The 14,651-nt window shown below is 40.9% G+C and overlaps 1 protein-coding gene across 5 annotated transcripts in view; it reads right to left on the bottom strand.

Annotated features, from left to right (window-relative positions):
* cenpe (centromere protein E) overlaps positions 1-14,651 on the bottom strand; it is a 41,541-nt gene that overhangs the window by 14,354 nt on the left and 12,536 nt on the right. For 2 of the 5 annotated variants that reach the window (XM_069515089.1, XM_069515090.1), the window contains exons 18-39: positions 13,845-14,012; positions 13,650-13,724; positions 12,531-12,599; positions 12,192-12,323; positions 11,333-11,510; positions 11,057-11,208; positions 10,700-10,978; positions 10,053-10,199; positions 9,642-9,821; positions 9,376-9,525; positions 7,772-7,918; positions 7,360-7,539; positions 7,075-7,224; positions 5,468-5,614; positions 5,065-5,244; positions 4,780-4,929; positions 2,543-2,743; positions 2,154-2,387; positions 1,765-1,998; positions 1,376-1,609; positions 392-625; positions 3-236 (exon numbers count right to left, since the gene is read on the bottom strand). In XM_069515089.1, the coding sequence (XP_069371190.1) occupies positions 3-236; positions 392-625; positions 1,376-1,609; positions 1,765-1,998; positions 2,154-2,387; positions 2,543-2,743; positions 4,780-4,929; positions 5,065-5,244; positions 5,468-5,614; positions 7,075-7,224; positions 7,360-7,539; positions 7,772-7,918; positions 9,376-9,525; positions 9,642-9,821; positions 10,053-10,199; positions 10,700-10,978; positions 11,057-11,208; positions 11,333-11,510; positions 12,192-12,323; positions 12,531-12,599; positions 13,650-13,724; positions 13,845-14,012 (3,855 nt within the window). The remainder of the gene's footprint in view (positions 1-2; positions 237-391; positions 626-1,375; positions 1,610-1,764; positions 1,999-2,153; positions 2,388-2,542; positions 2,744-4,779; positions 4,930-5,064; positions 5,245-5,467; positions 5,615-7,074; positions 7,225-7,359; positions 7,540-7,771; positions 7,919-9,375; positions 9,526-9,641; positions 9,822-10,052; positions 10,200-10,699; positions 10,979-11,056; positions 11,209-11,332; positions 11,511-12,191; positions 12,324-12,530; positions 12,600-13,649; positions 13,725-13,844; positions 14,013-14,651) is intronic. The other 3 variants (XM_069515092.1, XM_069515091.1, XM_069515093.1) reach the window with 3 other exon arrangements.

Genomic DNA, 14,651 nt, shown 5'->3' with positions numbered 1-14,651 from the left:
ACCTCACACTGCAGGTTCTCCATCCTGTCCTCCAGTTCTGCTTTGAGCTGCTGGTTCTCCTGCCTCAGTTCCTGCAGTGTCTCCTGCAGCTGGTCCCTCTCCTCACAGAGAGACGTCACCCTGCACAGCAGCTTCTCCTTCTCTTCAGAGGAGCTCTGAAAGCTGGCTTCCTTGTAACAGAGCAGACTGTCTCGCTCTGTTTCAGTGCTTTCCAGTTTCTCTGTTAAAGTATTCACCTGTGACAAAGGCAGCAGTCACAATGCTCATTCAAGAGTCCATTCAACTTTGACTCCAAACTAATCCAAATGTCCATTTACAACTGTTATTATATAAACAACATAGAAGCAGGTGAACATGATATGTTGTTTTATAGAAGTTATCCCTCACTGACCTCACACTGCAGGTTCTCCATCCTGTCCTCCAGTTCTGCTTTGAGCTGCTGGTTCTCCTGCCTCAGTTCCTGCAGTGTCTCCTGCAGCTTGTCCTTCTCCTCACAGAGAGACGTCACCCTGCACAGCAGCTTCTCCTTCTCCTCAGAGGAGCTCTGATAGCTGGCTTCCTTGTCACATAGCAGACTGTCTCGCTCTGTTTCAGTGCTTTCCAGTTTCTCTGTTAAAGTCTTCACCTGTGACAAAGGCAGCATTCACAATGCTCATTCAAGAGTCACTTCAACTTTATTTAAAAACTAATCAAAATGTCCAATTACAACTGTTATTACACATTGCCTGGCCAAAAAAAAGGTCACACACTCTAATATTTAGTTGGACCGCCTTTAGCTTTGATTACGGCACGCATTCGCTGTGGCATTGTTTCGATAAGCTTCTGCAATGTCACAAGATTTATTTCCGTCCAGTATTGCATTCATTTTTCACCAACATCTTGTATTAATGATGGGAGAGTCGGACCACTGCGCAAAGCCTTCACCAGCACATCCCAAAGATTCTCAATGGGGTTACAGTCTGGACTCTGTGGTGGCCAATCCATGTATTAAAATGATGTGTCATGCTCCCTGAACCACTCTTCCACAATTTGAGCCCGATGAATCCTGGCATTGTCATCTTGGAATATGCACGGCCATCAGGGAAGAAAAAATCCATTGATGGAATAACCTGGTCATTCAGTATATTCAGGTAGTCAGCTGACCTCAGTCTTTGGGCACATAATGTTGCTGAACCTAGACCTGACCAACTGCAGCAACCCCAAATCATAGCACTGCCCCCACAGGCTTGTACAGCAGGTACTAGGCATGATGGTTGCATCACTTCATCTGCCTAAATCCAGGTGGCTAGTTTTTTTTGGCCAGACAGCAGTGTATAAACAACATACAAGCAGGTGTACATAATATGATGTTTTGTAGAAGTTATCCCTCACTGACCTCACACTGCAGGTTCTCCATCCTGTCCTCCAGTTCTGCTTTGAGCTGCTGGTTCTCCTGCCTCAGTTCCTGCAGTGTCTCCTGCAGCTGGTCCCTCTCCTCAGAGAGAGACGTCACCCTGCACAGCAGCTTCTCCTTCTCCTCAGAGGAGCTCTGAAAGCTGGCTTCCTTGTAACAGAGCAGACTGTCTCGCTCTGTTTCAGTGCTTTCCAGATTCTCTGTTAAAGTTTTCACCTGTGACAAAGGCAGCAGTCACAATGCTCATTCAAGAGTCTCTTCAACTTTGACTTAAAACTAATCCAAATGTCCAATTACAACCGTTATTATATAAACAACATACATGCAGGTGTACATAATATTCTGTTTTGTAGAAGTTATCCCTCACTGACCTCACACTGCAGGTTCTTCATCCTGTCCTCCAGTTCTGCTCTGAGCTGCTGGTTTTCCTGCCTCAGTTCCTGCAGTGTCTCCTGCAGCTGGTCCCTCTCCTCAGAGAGAGACGTCACCCTGCACAGCAGCTTCTCCTTCTCCTCAGAGGAGCTCTGAAAGCTGGCTTCCTTGTCACAGAGCAGACTGTCTCGCTCTGTTTCAGTGCTTTCCAGTTTCTCTGTTAAAGTTTTCACCTGTGACAAAAGCAGCAGTCACAATATTCATTCAAGAGTCTCTTCAACTTTGACTCCAAACTAATCCAAATGTCCAATTACAACTGTTATTATATAAACAACATACAAGCAGGTGAACATAATATGATGTTTTGTAGAAGTTATCCCTCACTGACCTCACACTGCAGGTTCTCCATCCTGTCCTCCAGTTCTGCTTTGAGCTGCTGGTTTTCCTGCCTCAGTTCCTGCAGTGTCTCCTGCAGCTGGTCCCTCTCCTCAGAGAGAGACGTCACCCTGCACAGCAGCTTCTCCTTCTCCTCAGAGGAGCTCTGAAAGCTGGCTTCCTTGTAACAGAGCTGACTGTCTCGCTCTGTTTCAGTGCTTTCCAGTTTCTCTGTTAAAGTTTTCACCTGTGACAAAGGCAGCAGTCACAATGCTCATTCAAGAGTCTCTTCAACTTTGACTCAAAACTAATCCAAATGTCCAATTACAACTGTTATTATATAATCAACATACAAGCAGGTGTACATAATATGCTGTTTTGTAGAGGTTATCCCTCACTGACCTCACACTGCAGGGTCTCCATCCTGTCCTCCAGTTCTGCTCTGAGCTGCTGGTTCTCCTGCCTCAGTTCCTGCAGTGTCTCCTGCAGCTGGTCCCTCTCCTCACAGAGCGATGTCACCCTGCACAGCAGCTTCGCGTTCTCCTCCGAGGAGCTTGGAAAGCTGGTTTCAGAATTCTCTACTTGCTCTGTTAGAGACTTTATCTGTTGAATTGACAACATATAGACTACTAGTAAGTACACCAATGTATTTTCAACCAACAACGAAAGATTTAATGGTCCCATCAACAAACTCCTTGGCAAAGCACAAGTTAATCAAGTCATTAGTTTGTTCATCTCTCAGTTCTCTGACTTCACTACACTCCCTTTGGCTCTCAGCTGAGTCCATTGGTCCCCACGGATGAAGTTAATCTTTAGACATGGCTCAAAAATATATAGCTTCATTTTGAATAAAAGGAAATTAGTTGATTATATTAATAAGAGAGGGGGACAAGGAAAAAGAATGTTTAATGAATATGAGCAAAACCTACATTATTTAAAAAAACAGAATAGCATACAGGAACAAACAATATTAATTTTAACTTTTTTGTGGGGGTGGGAGGAATAACCACTGCAAGGTATCATTATTTAAAAGGTTCAGTGCGCAGAATTTATCGACATCTAGTGATGAAGTTGCATGTTGCAGCTGAATACCCCTCACATCACCTTCCACAAAAATGAAGGAGAACCTGTAGTAGACTTCAGTTGTCATAAAAACTCAAAAGATGTTTGTTTGTCCAGTTTGGACTACTGTAAAAAAACATGGCGGCCTCCATAGAGAGAACCTGCTCCTGATATAAACCTGGAGCACCTCATGATCAGATGCCGACCTTTTTATCTCCAGGGGGAGTTTACATCGGTCGTTTTAACAGCTGTGTACATTCTGCCACATGCCGACACTAATCAGGACCTGTACGAGATCGAGCGGACAGAGATCGAGTGGACAGAGATCTCACAGCCGGAGGCTGCATTTATTGTGGCTGGCAATTTCAACAACGCCAAGCTGAGGAAAGTCCTGCTAAGATACCATCAACACATCAGCTGTTCTACGCATGGTGAGAACACGCTCGACCATGTTTACACTCCCTTCCATAAGGCCCTCCCTCACCCCCCATTTGGCAAATCAGATCAAGTCTCAGTTCTGCTGCTGCCTTCCTATAGGCAGAAATTCAAACATGACAGACTCAGCTCTACAGGACTGCTTCAGCACTACGGAGTGGTGTGTGTTCCAGGATAACAACATCAACACATACACACGGCAAAAAAACATCACAGACTAGAAAAGGAAGACCAGCGGTGCTGAGGTTATGTCTGCATCTCTCCCAGATGAACTGAATGACTTTGACACTCGCTTTGAGAGCAACTCCCCGGCTGTGGAGGTACAAGAGGCCCAGGAGGACCACTGTCCACCTGTAATATCCAGGGCAGATGTGTGGATGGCCAGACAGCGGCTCTTCTTCCTCCGTAGGCTCCGAAGGCTCAACATGGACCCCAGGATTCTCTGCAACTTTTACTGGTGCACCATAGAGAGTATCCTGACTGGCTGCATCACTGCCTGGTATGGAGGCTGCACCGCCCTAAACCGCAAGGTTCTACAGAGGGAGGTGAAGTCTGCTCAGCGCATTACCAGGAAGGAGCTGCCATCCATGGAGGACCTCTACACCGAGTGGTGTAGGAAGAATAGCAACCGGATCATTAAAGACCCAAACCACAAACTGTTCTGTCTGCTGCCATCTGGCCGCCGTTAACGCAGCATCCGGGCCCGCACCACCAGACTCAGGGACATCCCCCAGGCCATAAGACTTTTAAACTCCTCCCATCAGTCATAATTAATCTCTCTGCACCTTACAATATTTGCACTACTTTTGTATTTTTTAATTTTTATATTCCATTTCATTTTTTTAATTTTACATTTTATTTTCATATTCAGAGCATGTCTAAAGGTGGCCTGGGACTCAAGCATTTCATTGCCAGCAACTGCTAAATGTAATTATTGTGCACATGACAATAAAACCCTTGGACCTTCTTGGGTAAAGAAAACAACATTCTGTAAAATTTTGATGAAACACACAAATGAAAACATCACTAGGGTTATTTTATATTCACTTTCAGCCAATAGATCAATTTCAATGTTAAGACATTCCTGAAAACAAGACTGGCTGACAAACAATCACATATACAGTACATCAGGAAATTCTTACTTGTTTTTGTTGCGCTTCCAGCTGTGCACTCATCTCAATGAGAGCTCCATCCACTTCTGATTTCTGTAATGTCTCCAAATGACTGAGGAGCTCCTTCTGTTCTCTGTTCTTCTCCAGAGCTGTTCTCAACTCCTCCTGATTTTCAATCATCTGTTTGATAAAGAAATATTGTCTTTGGGCCTCTAACATGCAGAGGGGAAAACAAATAGCACAAGACCACGACAACTAAAACAAGTCAATGCATTTTCAAATTTGGACTGGCAAAGCAGTCACAAGATCACTGACCATCTCCACATTTTCCTGCAGGTCCGTCTTGAGCTGGTCTCTCTCTGCAGTCACAGACGTTAGTGTAGAGAGCAGCTGGTCCATCTCTTCTGCAGAGTTCGGAGTTTCAGCTTTCTGCTCAGACAGGAGAGCTTCTTTCTCAGCTTGCACACATTGAAGCACTTGAGTCTGCTGCTTCAGCTAGAAACAAGTTGTGTTTATGGCATATAAAACTTCACTGATTTTATAGTCACAGTTTCATCACAGGATCAATAATCAGAGAAAGGGAGAGAAAACACCATGAAGCAAAAGAGAAATGTAAAGATTTAGAGATCTAAGAATGACAGTCAAAAACATAATTCATAAAACTTTAAAATCAGTGTAACCAAAGATGGTTTCAGAGAAAATGGTTTCAGTGACATACTTGTTCTTGAAGTTCTTTGCTGATTTCCTCCTGTGAGGTTCTGGAAACTTCACTGTCCGCAAGCTTCTTCTCCAAATGCTTTATCAGCTGCTGCATCTCATTCACTTTTTCTACTAGTAATGCTCTTTGCTGGTCACTCTCCTCCAACTGAAATAAAAAATATATCATCAACCGCGAACTGCCATAACTGGTTTCCAGTAAAGCTATCCCTCACAAATTTCACAATGAAGTGCCTCCAGCTTGTCCCCCAGCTCTGCTCCGAGCTGCTGTATTTCCTGTCTCAGTTTCTGCAGTGTCTCCTGCAGCTGATCCCTCTCCTCACAGACAGAGGAAAGGGAGAAGCTGCTGTGCAGGGTGATGTCTGAGGAGCTTGGAAAGCTGGTCTTTCTCTCAAACAACAAGGCCTCCCTTCCTGCTCGAGCATTCTCCACTTGCTCAGTAAGAGTCTTTATCTGTTTAAAAGGTAGCATATCAACTACCATTAAGTACAACAATAAGGATTTTTCAACCAACGACCAAAGCTTTAATGGTCCCATCAACAAACTCCACAAAAAGGGACAAGTTATTCAAGTCATTAGTTTCTCCATCTCTCAATTCTCTGACTTCACTACACTTCCTGTGGCTCTCAGCTAAATCCATTGGTCCCCACTGATGAAGTTAATCTTTAGACATGGCTCAAAAATATAAAGCTTCATTTTGATAAAAGGAAACTAGTTAATAATATTAATGAGGCAGGGGTACAAGGAAAAAGAAAATGCATTGATGATGAGCAAAACTTACATCATAAAGAAAAAAACATAATAATCTAAAGGAACTAAAAATAATAATTTTCCCCCCATTTCTTTTCTACTTTTTTGGGGGGATGGGGTATGAGGAATAACCACTGCAATGGAAAATTATTTATCAAATAAAGAGAATAAAAATAATTAATGTTATTTCCACAATATCTCCTCCTGCTCCTGAATTATGGCAATAATAACAGAAATACGATGATGTCAAAGTCAAGTTGATATTCGACCTCTCAAATATAAAATATTCTGCTTTTATCCAATTATACATTCATCTGATAAACTAGCACATTCATTCTTAAAGGTACAGTGTGTAGAATTTAGTAACATCTAGTGATGAATTTGCATGTTACAGCTGAACACCCCTCACCTCACCTTCCCTTCCAAACATGAAAGAGAACCTGTGGTAGCCTTCAGTTGTCATCAAAACTCAAAAGGTGTTTAGTTTGTCCAGTCTGGACAAATGTGAAAAACATGGCGGCCTCCGTAGAGAGGGTCCCCGCGATGTAAATATAAAGTATCTAAATATAAAGGGCCTTTTCTGGGGTAAAGAAAACTACAATTCATCAAATTTAGATGAAACAAACTAGTGAAAAGATCATGAGGAATATTCTACATTAAATTTCTGCCAATAGATCCCTTTCACATAAATCTTACACATTGGACCTTTAAGTTTAAGACTTTGACCACCAACAATCAAATCACTTCATTTTTTCATCCAAGTGGATCTCAGTTCCACGTGGGAAAATATTCCCTTGAGACATTCCTGAAAACCTGACTGGCGGACAAACAATCACATATACATCAGGAAACTCTTACTTGTTTTTGTCTCGCTTCCAGCTGTGCGCTCTTCTCAGTGAGAGCTCCATCCACTTCAGATTTTTGTAATGTCTCCAAATGACTGAGGAGCTCCTTCTGTTCTCTGTTCTTCTCCAGAGCTGTTCTCAACTCCTCCTCATTTTCAATCATCTGTTTGATAAAGAAATATTGTCTTTGGGCCTCTAACTTGCAGAGGGGAAAACAAATAGCAGAAGACCACGACAACTAAAACAAGTCAATGCATTTTCAAATTTGGACTGGCAAAGCAGTCACAAGATCACTGACCATCTCCACATTTTCCTGCAGGTCCATCTTGAGCTGGTCTCTCTCTGCAGTCACAGACGTTAGTGTAGAGAGCAGCTGGTCCATCTCTTCTGCAGAGTTCGGAGTTTCAGCTTTCCGCTCAGACAGGAGAGCTTCTTTCTCAGCTTGCACACATTGAAGCACTTGAATCTGCTGCTTCAGCTAGAAAAAAACAAGTTGTGTTTATGGTATATAAAACTTCACTGATTTCATGGTCACAGTTTCATCACAGGATCAATAATCAGAGAAAGGGAGAGAAAACACCATGAAGCAAAAGAGAAATGTAAAGATTTAGAGATCTAAGCATGAGATACAGTCAAAAAACATAATTCATAAAACTTTAAAATCAGTGTAACCAAAGATGGTTTCAGAGAAAGTACCATCAGTGTCATACTTGTTCTTGAAGTTCTTTGCTGATTTCCTCCTGTGCGGTTCTGGAAACTTCACTGTCCACAAGCTTCTTCTCCAAATGCTTTATCAGCTGCTGCATCTCATTCACTTTTTCTACTAGTAATGCTCTTTGCTGGTCACTCTCCTCCAACTGAAATAAAAAATATATCATCAACCGCGAACTGCCATAACTGGTTTCCAGTAAAGCTATCCCTCACAAATTTCACAATGAAGTGCCTCCAGCTTGTCCCCCAGCTCTGCTCCGAGCTGCTGTTTTTCCTGTCTCAGTTTCTGCAGTGTCTCCTGCAGCTGATCCCTCTCCTCACAGACAGAGGAAAGGGAGAAGCTGCTGTGCAGGGTGATGTTTGAGGAGCTTGGAAAGCTGGTCTTTCTCTCAAACAACAAGGCCTCCCTTCCTGCTCTAGCATTCTCCACTTGCTCTGTAAGAGTCTTTATCTGTTTAAAAGGTAGCATATCAACTACCATTAGGTATAACAATAAGGATTTTTCAACCAACGACCAAAGCTTTAATGGTCCCATCAACAAACTCCACAAAAAGGGACAAGTTAATCAAGTCATTAGTTTCTCCATCTCTCAATTCTCTGACTTCACTACACTTCCTGTGGCTCTCAGCTAAGTCCATTGGTCCCCACTGATGAAGTTAATCTTTAGACATGGCTCAAAAATATAAAGCTTCATTTTGATAAAAGGAAACTAGTTAATAATATTAATGAGGCAGGGGTACAAGGAAAAAGAAAATGCATTGATGATGAGCAAAACTTACATCATAAAGAAAAAAACATAATAATCTAAAGGAACTAAAAATAATAATTTTCCCCCCATTTCTTTTCTACTTTTTTGGGGGGATGGGGTATGAGGAATAACCACTGCAATGGAACATTATTTAACAAATAAAGAGAATAAAAATAATTAATGTTATTTCCACAATATCTCCCCCTGCTCCTGAATTATGGGGATAACAGAAATATGATGATGTCAAAGTCAAGTTGATATTCGACCTCTCAAATATAAAATATTCTGCTTTTATCCAATTATACATTCATCTGATAAACTAGCACATTCATTCTTAAAGGTACAGTGTGTAGAATTTAGTGACATCTAGTGATGAATTTGCATGTTACAGCTGAACACCCCTCACCTCACCTTCCCTTCCAAACATGAAAGAGAACCTGTGGTAGCCTTCAGTTGTCATCAAAACTCAAAAGGTGTTTAGTTTGTTCAGTCTGGACAAATGTGAAAAACATGGCGGCCTCCGTAGAGAGGGTCCCCGCGATGTAAATATAAAGTATCTAAATATAAAGGGCCTTTTCTGGGGTAAAGAAAACTACAATTCATCAAATTTAGATGAAACAAACTAGTGAAAAGATCATGAGGATTCTTCTACATTAAATTTCTGCCAATAGATCCCTTTCACATAAATCTTACACATTGGACCTTTAAGTTTAAGACTTTGACCACCAACAATCAAATCACTTCATTTTTTCATCCAAGTGGATCTCAGTTCCACGTGGGAAAATATTCCCTTGAGACATTCCTGAAAATGAGACTGGCGGACAAACAATCACATATACATCAGGAAACTCTTACTTGTTTTTGTCTCGCTTCCAGCTGTGCGCTCTTCTCAGTGAGAGCTCCATCCACTTCAGATTTTTGTAATGTCTCCAAATGACTGAGGAGCTCCTTCTGTTCTCTGTTCTTCTCCAGAGCTGTTCTCAACTCCTCCTGATTTTCAATCATCTGTTTGATAAAGAAATATTGTCTTTGGGCCTCTAACATGCAGAGGGGAAAACAAATAGCAGAAGACCACGACAACTAAAACAAGTCAATGCATTTTCAAATTCAAGATCACTGACCATCTCCACATTTTCCTGCAGGTCCATCTTGAGCTGGTCTCTCTCTGCAGTCACAGACGTTAGTGTAGAGAGCAGCTGGTCCATCTCCTCTGCAGAGTTCGGAGTTTCAGCTTTCTGCTCAGACAGGAGAGCTTCTTTATCAGCTTGCACACATTGAAGCACTTGAGTCTGCTGCTTCAGCTAGAAAAAAACAAGTTGTGTTTATGGTATATAAAACTTCACTGATTTCATGGTCACAGTTTCATCACAGGATCAATAATCAGAGAAAGGGAGAGAAAACACCATGAAGCAAAAGAGAAATGTAAAGATTTAGAGATCTAAGAATGAAAGACAGTCAAAAACATAATTCATAAAACTTTAAAATCAGTGTAACCAAAGATGGTTTCAGAGAAAGTACCATCAGTGACATACTTGTTCTTGAAGTTCTTTGCTGATTTCCTCCTGTGAGGTTCTGGAAACTTCACTGTCCGCAAGCTTCTTCTCCAAATGCTTTATCAGCTGCTGCATCTCATTCACTTTTTCTACTAGTAATGCTCTTTGCTGGTCACTCTCCTCCAACTGAAATAAAAAATATATCATCAACTGTGAACTGCCATAACTGGTTTCCATAAAGAAAGTAAATAGTCTCAAGTTTAATGGTAGAAAACAGCTGGTGTTCTCCTGCACCGATCCACACCACCATGTTGGATGTGGCAATCTTGATGTGGGTGTTATGAATATTCTCAAGCTTCTTGCTAAATGAACAAGGAGAAAGCCACATCTGCACTTTCATTGATACAACAAAAATTGCATTAATAAAATTCACTCACACATGATTTTTTAAATTATTTCCCCTATTCCGCCTTATGACATTTGGCTTTGTGCATACTAGTTGGCCTTATGGACAGCTCACTGCCGCACTACACTCAATGAAAGTAGAAGCCAATGTGTTTTCATGTGGCTGATGAAGGCAAGAGTAAGTTTCTAATGACAGGACATTGCCAATCAAAACCTACAACATTTTATAGTTTCAAAAGCTTGCTTGTTTAGAGCATTCACATTTATATTCTGTAACTTACTTTCAAGCATATCTCTTCAAACTGAATCTCAGGATCAGAGCGCTCCCGGTCTGAGTGAAGTGAATTCAGCTGCTGTGATACATCAGTACAATGCAGGATCAGCTCCTGCTCCCTCAGAGCAGCAGCACTAAGGTCTGCTTGAATTTTCACTCTCTCATCGTGAGATATCTGCAGGAGGCCTTGGAGCTGCTGTGCTTCCTCCTGATACTGAGCTTGGGCCGACAGCAGACTTTCCCTCTGACTCTGAACTGCAGACAACTCCTCGCTCAACTCACAAACCTGAGACAAAACACAATGAAGTCACATGACTACCCTTACATGCTACCCTCTATCGGACAATCTCCGAAGAGGTCTTACCTGCTTCATCAAGTTGTCAACCTTATGTGGAGTTTGAGATGAAGCCAGCTCCTCCAGCTGCACTCTGAGAGCTCCCTCTGCTTCACGAGATGCTGTAAGCTCTTCACTCAGAGTGGCCACTGTTCTCTCAAATTCCACACAGTCTATTAGATCTGGAAACAGAAAAAATCTTAAAACTCCAATTTAAGTGCATTGCAGACTGAGCGCAATTATACAGTCAAATGAATGTTTGGCAAGCAGAGCTTCATTATGTAAAGAGCCTGACTTTAAACCTACTTTTTGGGACTTTGCCATCAAGCAGATTAGTGAGCTTAGTGTTCTCATCAAATGTAACAGTCAGCTCTTTTTGGAGATCACTTTCCATTTTTCTGTAGCGTGACTTCTCAATTTCAAGTTGAGAACACAGGCTGTTAACCTCAGCTTCCATCTTCTCAAGGTTCGAAGTGAGGGTCACCTGAGAAGATCACAACAAAACACCAAATATAAAATACTGTTCAAGTGTCAATAATACACCTATAAAAAAACATACAAATGATTAATTCAGACACAAAGTTCCACATAGCTTGCCATGTAGTCAAAACTAAACATGAGATGAATGCCTGAACGCATACAATATGTCCTGTTATGGAATTTTCATAGACACTGTCTCTTGTCCTCTCTGGGGCAGAATGCAACAGGCTGTTGTGTTTTGGGAAGTGCGAGAGCTTGGCAAAGGTCAAAAGCCTTCACTCCCTAGACATCACAGATATGAGACTGCGTAAGCAGGCACTACTGTCTCCATAACTAGTAAATACATTTGATTGTTTAGGAACAAGCACACCCATTGGATTAAATGATCTGTTGGGGTTTAAAGTCTGACTGCAGGAAAGCAGACTTCAGAATATGAGAGAGCATCATGCACAGATGTTGTATTGATGAATTCAGATTTTCTCCTTGAAACGCTAGATCTCCCTCAGAGATAAGTGTTCAGGCATTCATCTCATGTTTAGGTTTTACTACATGGCAAGCTATGTGGAACTTTGTGTCTCTAACTCATTTGTATATTTTTTATTGTCATTGTGCTAGACAGGAAACCCAATATTAAAGCTCTTCCTACATTTTAACTACTTAATTGATTTAAGTTAATTCCACTTACCTTTATCTCCTCCAAAGTAATGTTTTGGCTGCGCAAGACAGCCCATTCCTTCTTTGTATCTCTGCTGACTCCCTCTGCATCATCCAGAGAGCGACGAAGCTTTGCCACCTCCTGCACAAGTTCCTCTCCGCTCTGAAAGGAGGCAACATGATAGAACTAACCTGCTTAATGACTGAGGTCACCTCATTAACTAATGTTCACTTCAACTGATTCCAGCTTTAATTAGCCCTTACACTTCAATAGACAAATTAGTTACTATAGTCATTATTGACGACAATAATCAACCTGCTTTTGGGTTCAGTTACAATATTTACTTGTAATAACAAACAATACACACACCATTCTCTGAAGTTGCTCCGCTGATTTTGTTTTCTTCAGTATCTCCTCAGACAGAGTATCTACCTTGTTCTAAACAAAAGAAAAACACAGATAGAACATTATACAGATTTAAGTTGTAATAATCATAGGAATCTTTTTTTTTCTTTTAGTATCTTAACAATAGTCAGCCAATAAAGATGTTACAACAAGTTGAGATAACGGGACCAATTACAATCTGTGATCTGGGTGCAGTATTCTCTTAACCCCAACACACAGCAACATTTGTTCCTTGTAATGTCATATGGAGCTGGAAAAACAATAGGCCTCATTCACTAACAGTGTGTACAAATCTGTGCTTAAACCGTGCGTACGAATGTTTGACACACAAATCTGGGATTCATCAATATGTTTTTACTCTGCGAACAAATTTAGAACTTCCTCAGATGTATGCTCAAATGATGGCCCAGCTGTCCTAGAAAATGTTAACATGCATCCTTTTAAGTAAATGTTTAGTATATTAAAACTCAATTTATCTAAATAAAAATAGTAGATAGACAACAATAATTGAATTTACTAATGCATTGACCAAATGTATGAAGTACTATTAAATTGACGTACTTTCATCCTCATCTCTATCTCTGCTGATTTCACATTTATGTTTCTGGATAAACAGGGCATCGCTTCTTCTGCAACAGTGAAGTTAAAACACAATGTTGCTCATAATCTGTGGGAGGAATTCTTCTGTCTCAATTTTGTTCGGCACACCACTCTCTTCATGACAAATTGATGTCCTTAAATGGAGAAACAGAGGTGTGGCAGTATGCTAAACAACAGAGAGCGGACACGCGCCTGTCAATTTAGAATAATTCTGATTCACAAACATAAGCAAAGTGATGAGAATGCATTTATTTTCTGTGGAGAGTAAAAATATTTCTCCACACATGAGGAGTTAGTGAATGAGACCCAATGTGACCCTACAGTGAACCAGGGCTTTAAAGAGTGTCAGACTAAGCAATAAATACTGTTAATTGAGAAGAAAACATTATTCAGCTTTGAAGTACATTTTAAGCTACACTTGGATCACACAGAACAAATATGTTTCAAGATTAATTAAACCTGAGACAGAACATGTCATCTTACCTGAAGCTCCTGGCACTTGACTTCAGTCGATTCTATGACCTTCTTATAGCTAGATATTTCATTTTGCACCTCGAGCTGCAAGTTGACACAAACAAAATAATTGTATTAATTTAAGATCAAACAAGCAAAAAAGCGAAACCTCAAGTAACTCTATTGTCACCGGATCCAATGACAATAGGTGGAGTCTGACTTCACCTCCTGCTCTTTCTTGAACTCCTCCTCCAGAGATTTGAACTCATCCGTCTCCCTCTTTTCCTCCAGCTCCTGCGACAGAGCAGCTTTCTCCTTCTCCAGACGTTCTGTCTGCTCGATAAACATCCCCAACTCCTGCTTCAGATAGTCACGTTCAGCGACCACCATGTCCTGCAAACACACAGTCCATCAGTTCAAGCATCATAAAGCTATCACTCTTCACACATATTTCTCTAATCTTTTCTTCACTAGCAGTTTGAATACATCTTAATAATTTTGTTGTTGAAATAATACCCTTATTTTATGTTACCATTAGTGTAGAATCAGCAGTAACTGCACAAGTCACCCTTTTTAACCTAGTGTTTAAGTTCAGTTTAACAACAACAATACAATATATGCATTCTTTTTTCCATTCCCAGCAGTATAAAACATTATCACACAATTTTAAATAGACCATAGATGTTAATCAATAAATGGCCACTTAACAATATAAACAGAACCAAAGATGATTATTTAAAAAATGCCTTTCTACTCCATGTATGAGCAACGGGGGAGAAGGTATGTGGTATATGTAAAATGTGTGACACGTGTATGATGAGTTTGAGACTAAAGGGGCTGAGCCTCACTGGTCAACACACCTCATTGTATTAGGAGGGCTGTGACAGGATTCCAGCATTTAGTACATTCAGATTTCGGAACCTTAATGAATATTTAATTTGTCCCACACTTTTTAAATTCATATATTGTGGGTGGGAGGATGTGGTTTCAGTCATCTTTTAGTTATGCACTTCAAGGCTGCTGCAAGTAATA

Source organism: Paralichthys olivaceus, chromosome 19, assembly GCF_024713975.1.
Source record: "Paralichthys olivaceus isolate ysfri-2021 chromosome 19, ASM2471397v2, whole genome shotgun sequence".
Lineage (NCBI taxonomy): Eukaryota > Metazoa > Chordata > Actinopteri > Pleuronectiformes > Paralichthyidae > Paralichthys > Paralichthys olivaceus.
Note: the sequence above shows the minus strand (reverse complement) of the source record. Positions and strands in the feature narration are given on the sequence as shown.